The sequence below is a fragment of the Pezoporus flaviventris genome, unplaced genomic scaffold, assembly GCF_033815535.1.
Source record: "Pezoporus flaviventris isolate CSIRO_AGI_PZ_B2104156 unplaced genomic scaffold, CSIRO_AGI_Pfla_v1 ptg000004l, whole genome shotgun sequence".
NCBI lineage: Eukaryota > Metazoa > Chordata > Aves > Psittaciformes > Psittacidae > Pezoporus > Pezoporus flaviventris.
This window is the reverse complement of record NW_026892552.1, coordinates 1,371,519-1,392,129: the sequence shown is the minus strand read 5'-3', so window position 1 is coordinate 1,392,129 and position 20,611 is coordinate 1,371,519. Positions and strand designations below refer to the sequence as shown.

Below are 20,611 nucleotides of genomic sequence, written 5' to 3'. Positions count from 1 at the left end.
ACACATGTGATTTTGGCATGTGTTTATGTTAGAAAGCAGTTAAAGATGTTTCTCATCCCGTAAGTGATGATTTTTTAATCCATCTCTCACTTGCACATGTGGTGCTTGTCTGTAATAGGAATTCAGTTAAAATCAGAAAGCCAGCATTCCTGTTTTCAGTAACTCGAAAAGCCTGTAACAGCCAGAACACAGCAAGTATGCGGTGAGTGCAGGAGGTTCCCCTGCACCTGCGTGGGAGCCGTGCTGCCTGCATGTCCCTCAGGCCTGCTCTGCTCCCTTCCACTTCACAGGGTCTGCCTTTAATGAAACCAACTCTTTCCTCCAAATCTGGTGGTTAAAACAAATATCACCACCCCCCCCCCCCCCCCCCCATTAATAAGACCATACCTTTGTTCTTCTTGCACAGCTGCCCATGCCCAGTGGGTACTGTGGTTTTCAGCTCTGGCATGGAGAAGGAAACTGGCTGTTGCAGAATATGGACCTTCTCTGTGGGCGGTTGTGCCTGGGGTTTGATGTCATCACCAGGATGCACAGTGACAACATGATCTTTTCTGCCCTATATCACAAATTTCCCTAAATTAGGCCCTAGAAGAAGTTTGTAGTCAAGGGGAAATGTGCAGTCAGCCAAATCTGCTCTTGCCAGTGGAGATTAGGATGGATCTCCCTGGTGGCTCATCCATTGCTCCTGCCCTGCCCCTCTCTTGCCCTTTCTCTATGTCTGAGCAGCAAGACCAGAGCTGCTGCTGCTGCTCTGGAAACCAAGATGCATTTGTGAGCAGGGTGCAGGACGTGCAGTGTGCACAGGGAAGCCCTGACCTCTGTGCAGCACTTGGCTCTCCTGCTCTTTGGGTAACGATTCTCACTGGTAAGTGGGTTGGATATTAAGGGGACAGTGTAATGACATTTTCAGACTTCATCTGTTTGGAGAACAGAATCCTGTTGCCCTTTGTTCCTTTCTGCTAGGGCAGCTCTGCTGGAGGACACTGGGTCCTGGAGCAGTGGACCAGGCAGCGACTGTGTCCTTGCAGTTGCAAGGTGGTCCACCCTGGAGGGACCACTGAGGGGCTGTCACTTTTCCCAGTGCAGAACAGAGCACTGAGGAGTGAGGAGGTTTGTAGAAAGCAGAAAACGGGATGTCTCCATCCTCTCTGGCTGTGGCTGGATGGCTGCGTGCCACAGCTGAGGCTGGGGCCACGGTGCCAGCAGAGCACTGGAGCCTGTGAGGTCTTCACAAGGGCTAAATGCCATTGTTGGTGATGCATGCGCAGCAAAGGAGCTCACCCAGTGTGGTGGACTGTAAATAATGATGTCTCGTAATCCCTTTTCCCTTGAGAGTCTCATGTGCTGGACCTGCTGATGTGATTACAGTGGTATTACAGTGTGATAGATGATGTTGTTATGATACCTGTCTGTCCTGATTCTATGGAGCACCAGTGAATCCGATGCTACAGCACCTTCGTTATGAATGGAGAGGACCCTGTTGATCCCATAGCATGCACTGGAAATTGCAGTCTGGCCGGGGATGCCTGTGCCTGTGGCCCCCAGTGAGTCCTGCCCAGGTTCTCCTGGCCAAGCAGGCTTTCAGGGTGGACACCCCACCAGGGTTGGGTTGCTAAAGTGCACCCTGGGCCATCCTGCAGTGCACCCATGGGTGGGACAGGCTACTCCATGGTTCCTTTCCACACACCACACAGCTCCTTGCCACCAGCCGACTCCTTGAGCAGGGACAGAGGTACTGCTGGGAAGTCCCTGGAAGGTTTTATGGCTGCTGTGGTTTCCTTTTCACCCATCAGTCATCCCAAGCAGAGAAGCAGTGGTCTTTTCCCCTTCATCCATCTGGAAAATCTGGGTGGGGCTCCTGAATCCCTGGGTTGGACATGCATATTGTAAGGCACAGGGGAGCATCAGCATCTCCATGGGCAAGTCCTTCTGCATGGGAAGTGCTCCTTTCCCCAGGTTATGACCCACTTTCCCCAGGTTATGACCCCAGATTTACTGATGTGTAGATGTGGCTCATATGCCGTTATCCATCTGGTTGCTCTCTGGAGAGGGATCTCCCACTGGGTGAAACTCTCTGCATGGTCAGGGTGGGATCCCGGTGTTCCTGCCCACCTCGTGCTGGGGCTTGGGTGCTAGGATCAAACTGGCCTAACTCAGCCACTCAATATCCACAAAGCTGTTTGCCACAAGTGTCCTGGGAGCTGGAGGAGAGGATGCTGCAGCCTGTTTGAGATGTGGAGAAGCCCTTAGGAGGCCGGTCTCCCTTGGGACTGCTGAGGGAAGTGGGGCTTCTTCTGCCTCATTTTCAGGTGGGGATCTGCATTGCTGATCCCACTTTCTTCCCAGTTGTGCTGCAAATCCTGTCTCTCTCCCTTCCCTTCTCCTTCACTGCCCCAGCCTATCTGTCCGGGGTGCTCGGTGGTATTTAATACCTTCTTTGATGATCCGGATGAGAGGATCGAGGCCACACTCAATTTGCAAATGACACCAGGCTGGGTGGGAGTGTTGATCTGCTGCAGGATAGGAAGGCTTTGCAGAGGGATCTGGACAGGCTGGATCGAGGGGCCAAGGCCCATGGGATGAGGTTCAACAAGACAAAGTGCCAGGTGCTGCACTTGGGTCCCCACAGCCCCATGCAAAGCTCCAGGCTTGGGGAAGAGTGGCTGGATAGCTGCTCATGGAAAAGAACCCGGGGGTGCTGAATGACAGGGCTGAACATGAGCCAGGCTTGTGCCCAGGTAGCCAAGAAGGCCAACAGCATCCTGGCCTCTATCAGCACCAGTGTGGCCAGCAGGGTCAGGGCAGTGATGATCCCCCTGTACTGGGCACTGGTGAGGCCGCACCTTGAATCCTGAGCTTAGTTTCTGGGCCCCTCACTACAAGAGAGACTTTGAGGTGCTGGAGCAGATCCAGAGAAGGGCAATGGAGCTGGTGAAGGGCCTGGAGCACAGGTGTGATGGGGAATGGCTGAGGGACCTGGGGGGTTTAGTCTGGAGAAGAGAGGCTCAGGGGGGCTCTTATCGCTCTCTACAACTGCCTGAAAGGAGGATGGAGCCAGGAGGTGGCTGGTCTCTGCTCCCAGGGACTAATGGATAGGACAAGAGGAAATGGCCTCAAGCTGCACTAGGAAAGGTTTAGACTGGAGATTAGGAACAATTCTTCCCCAAGGGGTGCTCAGGCATTGGAACAGGCTGCCCAGGGCAGTGGTGAAGTCACCGTCCCTGGAAGTGTTAACAAAACCGTGTCGATGGGGCCCTCACTGACATGGTTTAGTGGTGGCCTTGGCAGTGCTGGGGAATGGTTTGACTCAATGATCTTAAAGATCTTTTCCAGCCTAGCTGATTCTATGACTCTACAGGTGGTTCCTGGCCCACTTGTCTTCATCCCTCCCAGGAGTGAGTAGTGGTCTGAGGTGGAAACTTCATGCAAATGTAGCTTTGGCCTGATTCAGAGTAGTCTTTGGAAACTGGTGTGGGGTCTCAAGGAACACCTGGGCTTAAACAAAAGGTTTTACATGCCAATAGAAGCTCAATGTTTTTACAGCCCCCAGAGCTTCCTGATTTTGGTTTTGAAGGAGCACTTCACAGTTACGTTGTCAGCCTGGCCCCACATCCCTTGAATAGTGTCATTATGGAAGTGCTACTAGTGACATCTTGGACAGTGGTGGGGAGACGCCAGTGTATGCGGCAGGATGGGCTTGTCCTCACTGCTGACAGCCTGGGTAACCGCATCAGCTGGAGCCACATTGGCTTGGTGGTGGGTGGTTGGCCTCGTGACCAGCTCTGGCACCCACCTGCCCTGACCTCAGACGCTGGAGAAGCCCTGTCCCCAGTGCCTGGAGGAGCCCAGATGGATGTGTTTGCACTGAGGATCAAAGGAAGGGCAGGGGCTGTTTTTTGGCAGGTGATGGCTGCTCTACTGTGTCAGGAACAGAGGGAATTTCCTCATCTCCCAGCCGTGGCACCCCCCATGAGTCCGAATGTGGTTTGGAAAGGTCTTCCTGGAATGGGACCTAAGCATCACGGCTGTGGGACAGGAAAGGGTTGCCTTTTGCTGAGCGATGCCCTCCAGGGTAGGAGGATCTGGCTGCCTGGGTCAGGGAGCACACAGGATCAGTCCCACTTTTTGGCCAGCCCTGATCTTGCTGAGAAGTGCAATTCACCCCCTGGGGACCCCAGGGTTAAGGGTTAGGGTTGATGCTGCAGCTGTGTGGGTGTGTGGAGCTGGGGACATGGGAGGAAGCAGCCCTATGCTTCTTGCTTTCACCAACTGCCTTTAGAAAGGGTTTTGGGGGTGCTGGGTCAAGGATTGTGTTACTCCTGCTCTAGACTGTCTCAGCTCCTTACAGATGCCCTGTAAGCAGCCCAAAGCTGAAAATGGAAATTCAAATCTAAATTCGAATTGACATAGAGCTATCAAACCACAAAAAAGGTGTTGGAACAGTGTTCCAGACCATTAAACCTGCCTTTCACTCACTCCCCCATGATAAATTCACATGGCTATTGCCAAATGGCATTGTACTGTATTAAAGCAAAGCAGAGATCACAGTGGGGGAGGCACATAATGGGACATTTCAACCCACTGAAGACCTCTTTCCATCCAAAACCTTTTTCTCTTGAAAATGCCTGAATGCAAGAAATGCCACTGGGATGGAGTTGTGTTTGATGCGTTGGTCTGGCACTCTGGCTTATCCTCCTTTTCTGCCTCAGTTTATCCCTGTTCTCCGCAGAAGCTACAGGAGAGGGGCTTTGGACAAGGGACTGTAGGGACAGGACAAGGGAGAATGGCTTTAACCTGACAGAGGGGCTTTGTGGCGGATGAGCCATGAGGACTTCTGCTTCTGCACATTTGTCCTCAAAGTTGCAGTAGATTGGTGGCTGCCCACATGTGTCTCCATTTTGGTGTCACACCATCACTATTCTGGTGTGGATGTGAAGTGATGGCATGAGATGGGCTTGGTCTAGGCAAGGGGAAACAATGCTCAGGGAGAAGTCGTGGGACCTGCTTCAGTGATGTACATGTGTATGCAGCCAAGGATGGGGATAGGACAAGGGGGAATGGCTTTAACCTGACAGAGGGGAGATTGAGATGAGCTCTTAGGCAGAAGTTCTTCCCTGTGAGGGTGCTGAGGCCCTGGCACAGGTTGCCCAGAGAAGCTGTGGCTGCCCCATCCCTGGCAGTGTTCAAGGCCAGGTTGGATGGGGCTTGGAGCAACCTGGTCTAGTGGAAGGTGTCCCTGGCTGTGGCAGGGGGTTGGAACTGGGTGAGGTTTAAGGTTCCTTCCAACCCAAACAAGTCTGGGATTCTATGACCAGACCTGGTGTATGAGGGCTTTTCTGGGGACAGCTGCAAGGAGGAGGAGATGGGCATTGTGGGTGACTATTCTCTGAGCACAAAATGAAGCAGCAGCTACTGTGGTACTGAGGCAGCCACCAGCCATTGTCATGCCTCACCTGGGACAGGATTTCACAGCACCAGTGTGACAAACTGGGCTGTCATGAGCAGCGTTACCTGATGAAACACTATTAGGCACGGTTTCCGTTGGGAAGGGTTAACTGGGGAAATGATTTAATTAGGTTGTTCTGAAACTCTCTTTCTCACTTTGTCAGGCCCCTAAAATAATTCAGTACAGTCCCTGTGGCCTCTTGCATCAGGCAGGACTGTTTGACTTGCTCACAGCATGCCAGTGTGGAAAGCAGAACCCAACCTGGGCATTCCCCTCTGCCAGGTCTACAACAAATCTCCAGGAATTTGTGAATTTGAGCTCACTCCCAGCCATCCCACCCATGCTGGGATGCTCAGAGGCAGTTTTCAGCCTTTTGCTGCCTGTGGAAGAGTTGAAGATCCTCTGATGATAGTGGGTACCCAAGGTACATCCTTGCAGGGAGTTTTCAACTGCAAGAAGTTTCTGCCTCCCCTAGGCTGCTCAGGCCTGGCAGAGGCATTTGCTAGGAAGGGGCCATGAACATGACTAATTCCACATGCATCCAGAAGGAAACAAGGCTGTTATTAAGACCAGATGCAGGCTGGTGAATCCACGTGTTGCCTGGGCGAGACTGAAAGGCAAACAGTTCTGCTCTGCAAAATGATTCTGGAGATGACTGTATTTGTTGACAAGAGGGAGCAGAGCGTAGGGAGCTGTGCCATCATCCATCCCAGTGCTTCCTGGCTTTTCCTGGTGCCCCCAGCTCTGCATGTGCTGCATTTCACCTTCACTGCTGCTCTGGGCAAATGTTTTCTGCATCCTTGTGCTCTTCCTTTCCTTTGCTTCAGTCTTCTGACAACTCATTTTCACCAGCTCTTTGTCATCCCGCGGGTACCACTGCTTTCTGCTGTGTCTCCAGTGCTGTAAGCTCAGCTATGTGCCTTATAGGAACCCAAATTACCTGTTTGACACTCATCTCACTTTCCCCTCCCAGAAAGGACATTTGCTTCTGCAATGAGGTAGCTGTAGTAGGATAGCCTGAGTGGGTAAACTGAGCCGTGTGTGACTCCTGTGTGGTGTTACAGGAATCACAGATCATCCCAAAGAAGGGCACAGACATTCCCAGGAAGGACCCAGGGGAATTTGCGTGGTATTACTGGTGGATATCAGTACTTCTGTGCCTGTTTCAAATATGTCTGGTATTCCCTGTGCAAATAAATCCAATCTCTTCAAGGAGAGGGGATCACGGAAGTTTGGCAGCAATATTAATACACCAAAATGTTTCACTTAAATTATATCTTCTTTTTTTTTTTTTCTTCTCTATTTATTCCTGTTAATGCTTAAAACCGGGCCTTAGCATGGTCCAAGCAACTGCTTCTTGTGCGGCTTCTCTTCTGTGGAGGGAAGGGAACCTCCCAGGGCAGAAGTTAGTTTGTAAAACAGAAAACTCCTTCCCCTCCTCCTCTTTCAGATAAGAGAGGAAGAAAAGATGCCAGGGCTTCCAGACAGCTCTGCACGTGGTTTGGAGATCTGCTGTACAGAGTAGGGGGCCGTGGGGTGAAGAGGAAGAGGAGAACATCTGTGTGCATTGCTCTGGGGATCCCAGATGTTCATCTCAGATATTCTTGGTGGCCCCAAGTCTTCTGTGTGCCCCCAACCAGCAAAACCCCTCACTGCAGGAGGTTGTGGACACTGAGCACCTTGGAGGTGACCAAGTACTTGCAGAAATGGCTTTAACCTGACAGAGGGGAGACTGAGATGAGCTCTTAGGCAGAAGTTCTTGCCTGTGATGGTGCTGAGGCCCTGGCACAGGCTACGCAGAGAAGCTGTGACTGCCCCATCCCTGGCAGTGTTCAAGGCCAGGCTGGACGCGGCTTGGAGCAACCTGGTCTAGTGGAAGGTGTCCCTGTCCGTGGCAGGGGGTTGGAACTGGATGAGCTTTAAGGTCCCTTTCAACACAAACCAGTCTGGGATTCTGATATTAAGTCATAGAGAAAAAAACACTTGAAGTTTATGAAGCACAGAGATGATTCTGGTTCAGGAGGTCCTGGAAGCTGGACCCTAGAAAGGTTTTGGGGACCATGTTTCTCCACCCTGGTCTTACTCTTGTGACTCTTCAGGCAACTGCTGTGGCTGATGGTAGATGAGACCATGGGGATATCAGACTTTCATGCTTGTCCCTGAGACCTCTCATCAGTATCCTGGCCGTGTTTAGGCAGGAGACCATGTGTCCATGTGATGGGTACAAAGCCCGCAGCCGGGATTGTACACTGGGAGAATATTTGGCTGCAGATGCTGAGTGAGTCGCAAGACTTTGTTCAGGAGCAGTGAATGCAGGGAGAGAACAAAGAAAGGAGGAGAGACTGGAATACAGATGGTGGCAAGTTGGCTTGTCTGGTGCCAGCTGAAATGCATCCCTGAATTTAATGCATTTGATGGGTTGTTAAAATGCTGCTGGCTCACTGAAGCCTGGTGTTTGCCTCAGATGGTTCATGGCTAGTGAGCCCTCTGGCTAGGGGGACCTGCTGGGGATGATTATGCTCCTATGGGGTTTATACCAGGACTGGAGCTGGGGAGGAGGAGTAGATTGAGCCATGATGGGAGAGCTGCCCACCAATTTGGCATCTCCATCCCTGGTGGGCTGGCTGGACCAGCAGCTCCTCAGTGGGAAAATCATCTTCACTGTGATGGTGGTGAAAGGGGTGACAGCATTTTCCTGCTGCCTTTTGCCTTCTTGGGAAGGTGGCAACTGCAGGATTTTTGCCTTGGCACTCATGAGATGGAATCAAGCTCTCCAGGTTGTTACCTGGGGGAGAGGCCAGTGCCCCTGATTTTGGGTGCAAGGGAGGGGAATGTTACACGTGTCCCTGCAGGTCTCTGCCCTCAGCTGGCCCTGGCTAGTGCTGGCCACTTCTCCTCTTCCTCATGCCCATCTTGGCTTTGTGTTTTCTGAGGAGCTTGGCAGGCTGAGTGCAGGAGCTGGAGCATGGGTGGAGTGCAGTGGCAGAGAGGATGTTCTGGTGCCTGTCAGCCCTGGGAAAATGCTTTTCCCACTGAGTCATCTGCTATCTCTGCTTTTTGTGAAATGGTGCTGAGATCTGGGGGAAAGGGAGCTGGAAAAACCCACGATCTCCCTGCTCTGGGAGGACCAGGTCCACACCAGCACAGCTGCCCTGTGTTTGCTTCTCAGAGGGAGTGGCAGACAGACAGCAGCATCAATAGAACAGGCCTGGCTATTCTGAGACATCGATTACACAAAATCATAGTCATAGAATAGTTAGGGTTGGAAAGGACCTTAAGATCATGAAGTTCCAACCACCCTGCCATGGAGCAGGGACACCTCACACTAAACTATTTCATCCAAGGCTCTGTCCAACCTGGCCTTCAACACTGCCAAGGATGGAGCATTCACAACCTCCTTGGGAAACCCATTCCAGTGTCTCACCACCCTAGCAGTAAAGAACTTCTTCCTTATATCCAACCTAAACTTCCCTTGTTTAAGTTTAAACCCGTTGCCCCTTGTCCCATCACTACAATCCCTAGTGAAGGGTCCCTCTCCAGCATCCCTATAGGCCCCTTCAGATACTGGAAGGCTACTGTGAGGTCTCCACGCAGCCTTCTCTTCTCCAGGCTGAACAGCCTCAACTTTCTCAGCCTATCTTCATACAGGAGGTGCTCCAGTCTCCTGATCATCCTTGTGGCCCTCTTCTGGACTTGTTCCAACAGTTCCATGTCCTTTTTATGTTGAGGAAACCAGAACTGCACACAATACTCCAAGTGAGGTCTCACAAGAGCAGAGCAGAGGGGCAGGATCACCTCCTTCCACCTGCTGGTCATGCTCCTTTTGATGCAGCCCAGGATACGGTTGGCTTTCTGGGTTGTGAGCGCACACTGAAGCCAGCTCATGTTCAGTTTCTCACTGACCAGCACCCCCAAGTCCTTCTCCACAGGGCTGCTCTGAATCTCTTCTCTGCCGAACCTGTAGCTGTGCCTGGGGTTGCTCTGACCCAGGTGTAGGACCTTGCATTTGTCATGGTTAAAATTCATGAGGTTGGCATCAGCCCACCTCACAAGTGTGTCAAGGTCCCTCTGGATGGCATTCCTTCCCTCCAGCATATCAACTGAACCACACAGCTTGGTGTCATTGGCAAACTTGCTGAGGGCACACTCAATCCCACTGTCCATGTCAGCGACAAAGATGTTGAACAAGACCGGTCCCAACCCTGATCCCTGAAGGATGCCACTTGTTACTGGTCTCCAGCCAGACATTGAGCCACAACTCTTTGCGTGGGGCCATCCAGCCAGTTCTTTATCCACCGAGTAGTCCATCCATCAAATTGACGTCTCTCCAATTTAGAGACAAGGATGTCATGTGGGACAGTGTCGAACGCTTTGCACAAGTCCAGGTAGGTGACGTCAACTGCTCTACCCCTGTCCATCAGTTCCGTAGCTCCATCATAGAAGGCCACCAAGTTGGTCAGGCAGGATTTCCCCTCAGTGAAGCCATGCTGGCTGTCACCAAGCACCTTGTTGATTTTCATGTGCCTTAGCATGCCTTCCAGGAGAATCTGCTCCAAGATTTTGCCAGGCACAGCGGTGAGACTGACTGGTCTGTAATTCCCTGGGTCATCCATTTTCCCCTTCTTGACAATGGGGGTTATATTTCCCTTTTTCCAGTCATCGGGAACTTCACCTGACTGCCATGATTTCTCAAATATGATGGACAGCAGCTTAGCAACTTCATTTGCCAGCTCCTTCAGGACCTGTGGATGGATTTCAGCAGGTCCCAGGCACTTGTGTACGTTCAGGTTTTTAAGATGGTCTCAAATCAGATCCTCTCCTACAGTGCGCCTAAGGTCTTCCTTCTCACAGTCCCTGCATTCATCTGCCTTCCAAGACTTGGGTGGTTTGGTCAGAGCCTTTGCCAGTGAAGACCGAGGCAAAGAAGTCATTCAGAACCTCAGCCTTCTCCAAATCCCGTGTAGCCAGTTCTCCTGAGAGCTTCCTGAGGGGGCCTACATTCTCCCTAGTCTGTTTTTTATTCGCTACATACCTATAGAATCCCTTCCTGTTATTTTTAATACCTCTAGCTAAGTTTAATTCTAACTGGGCCTTAGCTTTCCTAACCTGGTCCCTAGCTTCTCGGACAACATCCCTGTACTCTTTCCAGGCCTCCTGTCCTTGCTTCCACATTTTATAAGCCTCTCTTTTCAATTGAATTTTCCTCAGGAGCTCCTTATCCACCCAAGGAGGTCTCCTGGCCCTCCTGCTGCACTTCCTTCTAGTTGGGACGCAACACTCCTGAGCTTGTAGCAGGTGATCCTTGAATATCAACCAACAGCCTTGGGCCCCTCTGCCCTCTAGGGCTGTATCCCATGGAACCTTCTGAAGCAGGTTCCTGAAGAGGCCAAAGTCTGCTCTTTTGAAGTCCAGGGCAGTGAGCTTGCTGCACGCTCTTCTCACTGTCCTGAGGCTCTCAAATTCGACCATCTCATGGTCGCTGCAACCAAGGCTGCCCTTGAGAGTCACATTTCCAACCAGCCCTTCCCTGTTGGTGAGACGAGGTCAAGCCCGCACCTCTCCTTGTTGGCTCCTCTATTACTTGCAGAAGGAAGTTGTCTTCTACACAATCGAGGAACCTCCTGGATTGCTTGTGCCGGGCCGTACTGTCCTTCCAACAGATATCAGGGTGGTTGAAGTCCCCCATGAGAACAAGGCACATGATCCGTGCATTAAAGAAAAAAAGTAAATTAATTCTTTTATTTCAGCTACAACTGGCAGCATGGACTCAAGAGGAGCTGGGCAGCTCTGGCAGGGACCCTGATGACCCCAGGGGCTTTGTGGTGGGTGAGCCATGAGGACTTCTGCTTCTGCACATTTGTCCTCAAAGTTGCAGTAGATTGGTGGCTGCCCACATGTGTCTCCATTTTGGTGTCACACCATCACTATTCTGGTGTGGATGTGAAGTGATGGCATGAGATGGGCTTGGTCTAGGCAAGGGGAAACAATGCTCAGGGAGAAGTCGTGGGACCTGCTTCAGTGATGTACATGTGTGTGCAGCCAAGGATGGGGATAGGACAAGGGGGAATGGCTTTAACCTGACAGAGGGGAGATTGAGATGAGCTCTTAGGCAGAAGTTCTTCCCTGTGAGGGTGCTGAGGCCCTGGCACAGGTTGCCCAGAGAAGCTGTGGCTGCCCCATCCCTGGCAGTGTTCAAGGCCAGGCTGGACGGGGCTTGGAGCAACCTGGTCTAGTGGAAGGTGTCCCTGGCTGTGGCAAGGGGTTGGAACTGGATGAGTTTTAAGGTTCCTGCGGCTACCCCATCCCTGTCCCCTATCCCCATCCCGGCTTGGAAGCTGAGCTGCAAGAGAAGAGAAGATGGTAACCAGCAGCTCCTAGCAGTGCAAGTGCTTGTAAATACTCATGCCTGGGCAAAACAAACAAATACTAATTAAGTGGGGTTTTAATGCCAAGCAGCAGCAGACAGCTTATCAAAGTGGAGGAAGGAGATGTTTGGGGTTTTCAGATAAATTTGATGAGCCAGGAGGGAGCCCTTCTTGAAAAAAAGGGTGAAAGTTGTTGAAGGAGCTGGTGAAAAGAGCTCTCTTTCCACCAGAAACCCCAGCCATGAAGATTTATTAGTATAGCTTAATCTGAAAATGCTTTTTCTACTCTTTTTTCCCCCTTTTCTCTTGTTTGCTGAAGACCACTGGTGGTTTTTACCAGGTAAACTGCACATCAGAAAGCAAAGCTGTCATGTGGGATGAGGTTTTGAACTCATAATGGTATAGAACACATTTATCTCTGCACAATGGCTTTAGTAGCAGACTTTTGGCAAGCTGTTCTTGTGACAAAGGGTTTTTCATCAGGGCCCTGTAAATCATCCCATCCACCACCAGGTCATACAGTGATTGTCACAGTTGCCTTGCACTTCTGTGAGACAGCTATTGCCACCTTTTGATTGCTGCCAGAGCCTCTGCTTTCTGATGGCCTCATGAGTAGAGCTGCAGCTGTCCTCCGCCCCACTCATCCTCCCAGACTCACCCCTTTCCCTGTGATGATTTCAGAGGCAGAGCTAAAGTTTGGCCCTGGTAGCTCAGGTGCATGAGCCATGGCTTGTGACCAGCTCGATGACAACCGGTTTTCATGCAGAAAGGTGGTGTGGAAGTGTAGATCCTCCCCACAAAAGCCCCACAGCATGCTAGAAGAAGAGGTTGGGGATGCTTTAACCCTTTGGAGAGGGGTGAGCAGAAGACATTACCTTTCCCTGAAAATCTCTTATTTATGAACAAAACCCAGGCAGGTTGTAGGTGCTCCGCTGGGCATCTCAGAACATCTGCCTGGTGTGGTGGCCACATGAGGATGGTGGCTGGGCAGGGTTAATGCTTTGAAGCCAGCACAGCCTCAACTTATGAGGTGTAACTTAGAGGATGACATGGCCCTCTGCCTGTGGCATCAGAGTGGTTTTGGCCTTTCTGCTTGCACTGAGGTTCCTCTCCATTTCCTGTCCCACAGACCGCCTGGAGCTGCTGCCGCTGGAGTCCATGGCGTACACCATGACTCCCATGCCAACAGGGCCTGTCGGCTCCCAGTACTGCGTATGCAAGGTCGAGTTGTCTGTCTGCGGCCAAAACCTTCTGGACAGGGATGTCACTTCCAAATCTGACCCCTTCTGCGTCCTTTTCATGGAAGTCAGCGGGAAGTGGGTGGAGGTAAGTCCTGAGGTTGTGTGCATTCCCTCCTCCAGTGGTTTGCCCTTGATGGTGTCTTCTCTGTGCTCCACTACAAGGCTGGTCCTTATTCCTTCAGAGGTGGAAGTTCTTCTGGTCCTCCCAAGGCTGTGTGCATGTCACCAGTGTGTTAACTATTCTGTGTTTTGCTATAAGTCCTTTCCCCATTGGTGCTTTTTGCTTCATTCTGGGAGTCAGATTTAACTACATATCTCAAAATGCCAGCCTCTGGTAAAGCACATGGCAGGCATGAAAGGATCTTGCCACTTTCAAAGTGGTCCCAGCCCCTTCTCATCATGCTGTAAGTTTTGAGTGCTTTGGATTCAAGTGCCTGAAATGTCAGTCCTGCATGATAGTTGGGTGTTGTGAGGTCCTGCTTGCAATGGGGTGTTTCTAAGTGAGACAAGCTGGTTCTTGGATCATGAGTTGTATAGACAGCTGGTCTTCGGGTTTCACTTGAAGAGTGGCTATTTCTAGGGGCCAGGAGTGTGCTGGTTGAGTGTCTTGCAGGTCAGTCCAGTGGGGAAATGCTCATGCTCTTAATACCTGTGGCCTCCTTCAAGAAATATTTCAAAGTCAACAGTCTTTAAGCTGGGCGTTTCATGGACTGGGTGTTTTCCATGGAGAGGGATGGACCATGGGATGGGATGGAGACTGTTGGGAGCAAGGTGTGTGGGGAGGTTGGATCAGTTCAGCTGCAGGCAGACAGCATCCAGATGGTAAATCCCAGATAATTTTTTTGCAGACATTGGTCTTTTCTCCTTAGTAGAAATCTCATAAATATGTGCTTCAACTGCTGTATTTGATACCAGGAGCCCTTGATAAGAAACCTTGATAAAAGATCAAGAGACCTTGATAAAAACCTTGATAAGATTATCTTGTTATTTGCTTGGTTTCAGAAGCCAGCTCCTTACAAATGAGAAATGTAATTCCTAGAGGAAGAGAGGAGGGGAGGGATCATGATGTAAACAGTGGGATGGAGTGCACCCTTGGCAAGTCTGCAGGTGACACCAAGCTGACTGTTGTAGCTGATTTGCTGGAAGGAAGGGATGGGATCCAGAGGGACCTTTTCGGGCTGGAGGAGTGGGCCCTTGATAATCACATTAAATTCAACTGGGTCAAGTGCAAGGTTCTGCCCCTGGGCCAAGGCAATCCCTAGTACCCGTAGGCTGGGGGATGGACAGATGGAGAGCAGCCCTGTGGGACTTGGGGATGCTTATAGGTGACAAAATGGACATGACCCTGCAGTGTGTGCTGGCAGCCCAGAAACCCCCTGTGTGCTGGGCTGCATCCCCAGAGCATGAGCAGCAGGTCAAGAGAGGGGAATCTCCGCATCTACTGCACTCTGGGGAGACCCCCCTGCAGTACTGTGTCCAGCTCTCGAGTACTCAGTGCAGGAAAGACATGGACCTGTTGGAGCAGGTCCAGAATTGGCACATGAAGATGATCACATGGCTGGAGCACCTCTCCTATGGAGACAGGATGAAAGAACTGTGATTGTTTAGCCTGGAGAAGAGAAGGCTCTGTGGAGACATTGTTGTGGCCTACTTAAGTATAAGGACACTTGTAGTAAAGATCAAGAGAGACTTTTTACAAAGGTCTGTAGAGATAGAACAAGGGGCAACAGTTTTAAACTGGGATAGGTTTAGCTTGGATATAAGGAAGAAATGTTTTCTCGAAAAGGCGGTGAGGCACAGGTTGCCCAGGGAAGCTGTGGCTTCCCCATCCCTGGCAGTGTTCAAGACCAGGTTGGATGAGGCTTGGAGCAACCTGATCTAGTGGAAGGTGTCCCTGCCTGTGGCAGGGGGTTGGAACTGGATGAGCTTTAAGGTCTTTTCCAACCCAAACCAGTCTGCCATGCCATGACTCTCTTTCCTGCCAGCTCTGTGTCCCCCTGCTGCACTAGATACCCTGCTCAGCAGGTGTAGGTGCTGCTCACAGCCTGTGGGCTGTGGGCACTGGGGTTCTGGGCACAGAGGAACACGATGGCACACTCCTGCAGCTCAGGGCAAGGCGGCTTGTGCATATTTTTATTTTTCTTGTATGTGCCAAAGAGCTGAGAGCTGCATTCATCTCCTCTGCCCACCCACTCCAACACAGACTTACTCCAGGGTAACACCCTGCTGATAAAAGGCTCTTTAAAGACAGGAGGACTTTCCATGGCTGTGCTGTCCTGGCAGTGACAGGATGCAGACAGTGCACAAGGAGCAGTTGTGTGTTGTTCCCAGCCCTCTGCTTCAGTAGGATGAGGCTGTCTCTATCTAGTCTAATGGAGCATGAGAGAATTGACACTCAGCAGTTGTCTGAATTATTTTGAAGCGTAAGTAAAATATTGGCTTGATCCCAAAAGCCTGCTTCCTGGCATACCCACCAACTGGATGTGTATTCCTCCTTCAGGGATGGGGCACACAAATGCCTCACCAGGGAACGGGAGTGTGCTTGCTGCTGGCACCGTAGTTCATCTAGAGGTGCCCAAACTGGCTTTTCTGCAGCACAACCTTGGTCATCATGACCACGAGGATGATCAGGGGGCTGGAGCATATCCCATTTGAAGACAGGCTGAAAAGATTTGGGCTGTTCAGCCTGGAGAAAAAAAGGCTGTGTGGAGACCTCAGAGCAGCCTTCCAGTATCTGAGGGAGGTCTATAAGGATGCTGGTGAAGGGCTCTTCATTAGGGACTGTAGCACTGTAGGAGAAGGGGCAATGGGTTCAAACTTAAACAGGGGAGATTTATATTGGATATAAGGAATAAATTCTTTACTGTGAAAGTGGTGAGGCGCTGGCACAGGTTGCCCAGAGAAGCTGTGGCTGCCCAGTCCCTGGCGGTGTTCAAGGGCAGGTTGGATGGGCTTGGACCAACCTGGTCTAGTGGAAGGCGTCCCTGCCCATGGCAGGGGGTTGGAACTGGATGAGCTTTAAACTCCCTTCCAACCCAAACCACTCTGATTCTATGAAAAGGGGCAACACAGGAGCCATCTGTGTCCCTTCACTGATTCAGAGGATTTGGGAGGAGCTCTGCTTCCTGGAGCATGCGGCACTGCTTCCTGAGGAGGGTCTGTCTGTAACTGGCTGTAGCTGTCACACGAATTGAAGGTTGCTCCAGCATTCATTCCCCACTGAACATCACCAAAATCACTAACCAGGATCTCACTAGACTAACAGACTAACCAGTTTGTGATTCTATGATTGTATGATCACCAGCAGTGCTGCTGCATCAGCAGAAGGTCTCTCTGGGGTGGGTCTCCCAGGCAGATGCATGTCTCAGGATGGTTCCAACCCCCTGCCATGCGCAGGGACACCTCACACTAAACCATGTCACCCAAGGCTCTGTCCAACCTGGCCTTGAACACCACCATGGATGGAGCATTCACAGCTTCCTTGGGCAACCTGTTCCAGCATCTCACCACCCTCACAGTAAACAACGTTTTCCTTATCTTCAATCTAAACTTCCCCTGTTTAAGTTTGAACCTATTACCCTTTGTCCTGTCACTACAGTCTTTAGTGAAGAGTCCCTCTCCAGCATCCTTGTAGTACCCCTTCAGATACTGGAAGGCTGCTATGAGGTCTCCACACAGCCTTCTCTTTTATTTTGTTCTTTGCAGCTCGACAGGACGGAGACAGCTGTGAACAACCTCAACCCAGCTTTTGCCAAGAAGTTTGTCATTGACTACCACTTTGAAGAAGTTCAGAAGCTCAAGTTTGCCCTATTTGACCAGGACAAGTCAAGCATGCAGTTGTATGAGCATGATTTCCTTGGTGAATTCTCCTGCACACTGGGCGTGGTAAGTCTCTGAGGTCCTACAGCTTGCTGTCCTCCAGCAAAGGGACCCCAAATCATATCAACCACAGGGACATGGGAGGATTAGAGCTGTGGCTCTTGGAAAAGCTGATTTAATTTGCTTGTCACACTTCAATTGTTGAGGTTGCACTGTTCCACATTAGGGCTGTTAGCTGCTTGCTTGAGCCTAAGTTAGTCATAGTGGGAGCTTCTGCTGGTGCCTGCAGAGAGATACCAACTGGAAGTGTTTGAGGTACCTGTATCTTACCAGGAGTTATAGAAAGCACCCTGAAGAACATCTTGGATTTGGACTTGGGAAACTTCCAGATGTTTAAAGTTAGGATGTATTGTGGTCTACCTTTCTATCTCAGTTTTGCGGTGTTTTTTTTTTTATTATTTTTTTTATTTTTGGGGGGAGAGGGTAGGTTTTTAGGAGGTTATTTGAAAGCTGTGACTATTGCAGTGTGTAGCAAACCATCTCTCCTACTTTAGTGTGCTGGTGCAGGAATGTATTTTCTGCTCTTGTGGAAAAGCTTTCAGGACACAATGGGATTCATAAGCCTTTGGAAGGTCTTTGCATTCATGAGCCCAGATCCTGTCAGGAGCTGGCAGCTATATTCTTCAAATGTTTCTGTCCTCTGAGCTTGCACTGACTCAGAGGCCGGGAATGAGGGGAAATTCCTCCGTTGTTTTGCAGGATCCATCAGCTCAGGGCTGATGCGGTACCCAGCGCAAATGTAGAGGCTGGGAAAAATTGTCTCTGTTGTGCTTTGTGCTGGGAACAGGAAGGTAAGGAAACATTGTAATAAGTAGGTTGGTACAGAGAGCCAGCCCAGGGTGTTCAGGGGGGCTTGTGAATATGATTGTTTTGTTATACAGACTGCAATATGGCGCTGTATATGGCAAGGCAGGGTAAGTGACCTTACCATTGCCAGCTCAAGAGCCTGATGGGTTAGAAAAGCACTGGTGTTTACAGAGCTGTGGCTTAACCCTGGGTTTTTGGAAGTGCTCTGAGATGACCTAATTCTGCTCCTGCAGAAATTAAGAGACAGTGCAGGCAACAGCTCAGGCTGGTGTGCAGTGATTTAGGCCAAACCCATCCTTTACTGTTAGCTCTGTTGCTGAAACACAGCCAGCTCTGGTGTGGGACAGTTAGCAAAACTCACCGTGACAGTCCTGATCTTGATGGAAGCTGCAAGCAGGGAATTCACTGACATAAGGAAACAGAGCTTAAACCTTGCTGTTCCTAGATGTGGCTCTGCAAAAGTTCAGGGCTCTGCAGGCTCATGCCAGTGAGAAGCATTATCTGTATGTACTGGAGAAAAAGGTGGAAGAGTCTTGTTTGGTCTCCCAGAAAAGCTCAACCTTTTCTAGTGCTTTGCTAGCTGATTAACTCAAAGCATGAGGCTGGACAGACCATGCTGGGGCTGTGGGAATGGTGGGAATGGGCAGCTGTTGGCAGGTCTCACTCACATCCAAGGTTGGTCATTTAGCCATAGTGGCTGACAGATATGGAATAAGTGTCTCCTGTGTCTTTAGGCACAGCCAGTGGGCTTAATCTATCAGAAAAAAAGAGAGCTCTGAACTTCGGTAATCTCATGTAAGTATTTACACCTTGCAAAGAGAGCTCAGTTTATGCCAAGTGTGTGTCCAGTTTTTGCAGCAGTTCCCATGTGATCTTCTTGATGACCTGTAGTCCACAGTGAGACACCAGCTTGGCATGGAGGAATCTTCTCATTTTCTCTTTTCTTCCCCAAGGTTCTGTTAAGCTCCTCTCTCTGTGGCCAGCATGGGCTTGCAGCACAGTCAAGCTGCGGGGCAGAGGTAGACTGGGGGGGTAGCGTGTGTGCAGCATGTACCGTAGCATGTACAGTATGGGTAGCATTCAAGGTGCCTGATGAGGACAGGGGTGAAACAGGTGGATGGGGCTTGTGGGTTCAGCCACCCTGCTGTGGGTGGCTGGATTTTGTCTGGTAAGGTGTGTCCGTAAGTCCTTCCCCAGTTCTGAGGCACCAACAGCCCTTGGAAATGGAGGAGAGCAGCTGTGGGCAGCAACAACCGCACAGTGAGCATCTGACTCTTCAATTTTGAGTTAGCACTGCAGCTCTGTCGGATTAGCCAGATTGTTTTATTGCAGCTAATTATGTCTGGGGTGAGAGTTAAAAAGATGGTTGGATGATTCGCAGGCTTGTCATGACCTCTGTGGCCAAACGAAATGTAGCAGGCATCACACTGCAGGCTGGAGGGTGTCCATGGTTTCTGCTAGGCAGGGTGGCAAGGAGATTTTGCCTCCCTGGACACAGTGTGCCACAAATGTCTAGTTACACTGGCTAGTGATACCTCGGCATTTATGGATCAAAAGCACCATAGGAAAAGCAACTGAAACTCTTGCTGTTTAAAACCATCACCTGTTGTCCTATCGCAACTAACGCCTTGCTAAAAAGTCTCTCCTTATCTTAGGGACTGCAGCGATCAGACAAGGGGTAATGGGTTTAAACAGGGGAAGTTCATGTTAGATATCAGGAAAAAGTTCTTTACTGTGAGGGTGATGAGGCACTGGCACAGATTGCTCAGAAAAGTGGTAAATGCTCCATCCCTGGCAGTGTTCAAGGCCAGGTTGGATGGAGACTTGGGTGACATGATCTAGTGTGGGGCCTGCCCATGGCAAGGGGGTATGAATTAGATGATCTTAAGGTCCTTTCCTTCCCTAACTGTTCTGTTATCCTATGATCTTTCTTATAAGTCTCCTTTTAGTACTGAAAGGCCACAGGAAGATCTCCCAGAAGGGAGAAGAACATTTCTGGGGAGGAATGGGAGGAATCCAAGCATGGCTGGGTCACCTGGATGTCAGGAACAAGACATTTCATTGCATGTTTTTTTATTGTCACTATTATTTTCTGACTGTGTGACATAAGACCAAAGGTGGAGGCAGAAGAATGGGTGGGACTGCACATTTTTAAACTGCAACCTCTAGATCTCAAATGTGTCCCCAGTAGGTATGGGAGCAGAGCACAGACAGTTCCGGTAGGTTGCTAGATCCCCATGTGAGGGTCCACGCCTCTTGGAAGAAAATTGCAGGATCTCCAGATCTGGAGGGGTCTGAAACTCAGTGAGCTGGGAAAAATCTCAAGGGGTTCCATTCAGCTCCTGTGTCACCCTGTCTGACCTCTCACAAGCAAGAAGTGAAAGGGAGAACATGCCTTCTGGGGATGCTGACCTCTGTGCCTTGCTTGGCAGCTGCTGTGTAGGGTGTCCAGAGCAATGCTGGGGGAGAGCATCTGGCTTGTAATCAGGATTCAGCAATGGGAGTATGTCCCAAAAGAAAGTTGGTGGCAGGGTCACGTTAGAAGTATTTAAAATGGGGTCTGAAAAGTTGAGTTATGATTTTGCTAGGAGCAAACCACAGTAGCTCTGGTTGTGTGAGGTTCCACCGACCTCTTCCACACAGGAGCTGGTCCCTGGATTCAGCAGAAAGTAGTGCTTCAGCCTCTTGTGCTGCTCTACACTGTTCAGCTGCTGCCCTGTTCCCTGTGGGCTCAGGTAATGGTGGTGATATTCACAGTATCATGGTCATCTCCGAGTGTGATGCCTTTCTTCTATTCCTGTAAATGCTTAATCAGAATTAAATGAATCGCTTATGAGACTGCTTTTGATCATTTGTACAATCATGACTTTATT

General features: G+C 50.4%; 1 protein-coding gene across 3 annotated transcripts in view; it reads left to right on the top strand.

The window, feature by feature from the left end:
- Positions 1 to 20,611, top strand: part of CPNE2 (copine 2) — a 52,320-nt gene that overhangs the window by 4,507 nt on the left and 27,202 nt on the right. For all 3 annotated transcript variants that reach the window (XM_061445402.1, XM_061445403.1, XM_061445404.1), the window contains exons 2-3: positions 12,941 to 13,137; positions 16,758 to 16,937. In XM_061445402.1, the coding sequence (XP_061301386.1) occupies positions 12,970 to 13,137; positions 16,758 to 16,937 (348 nt within the window). In that variant the 5' untranslated portion in view covers positions 12,941 to 12,969. The remainder of the gene's footprint in view (positions 1 to 12,940; positions 13,138 to 16,757; positions 16,938 to 20,611) is intronic.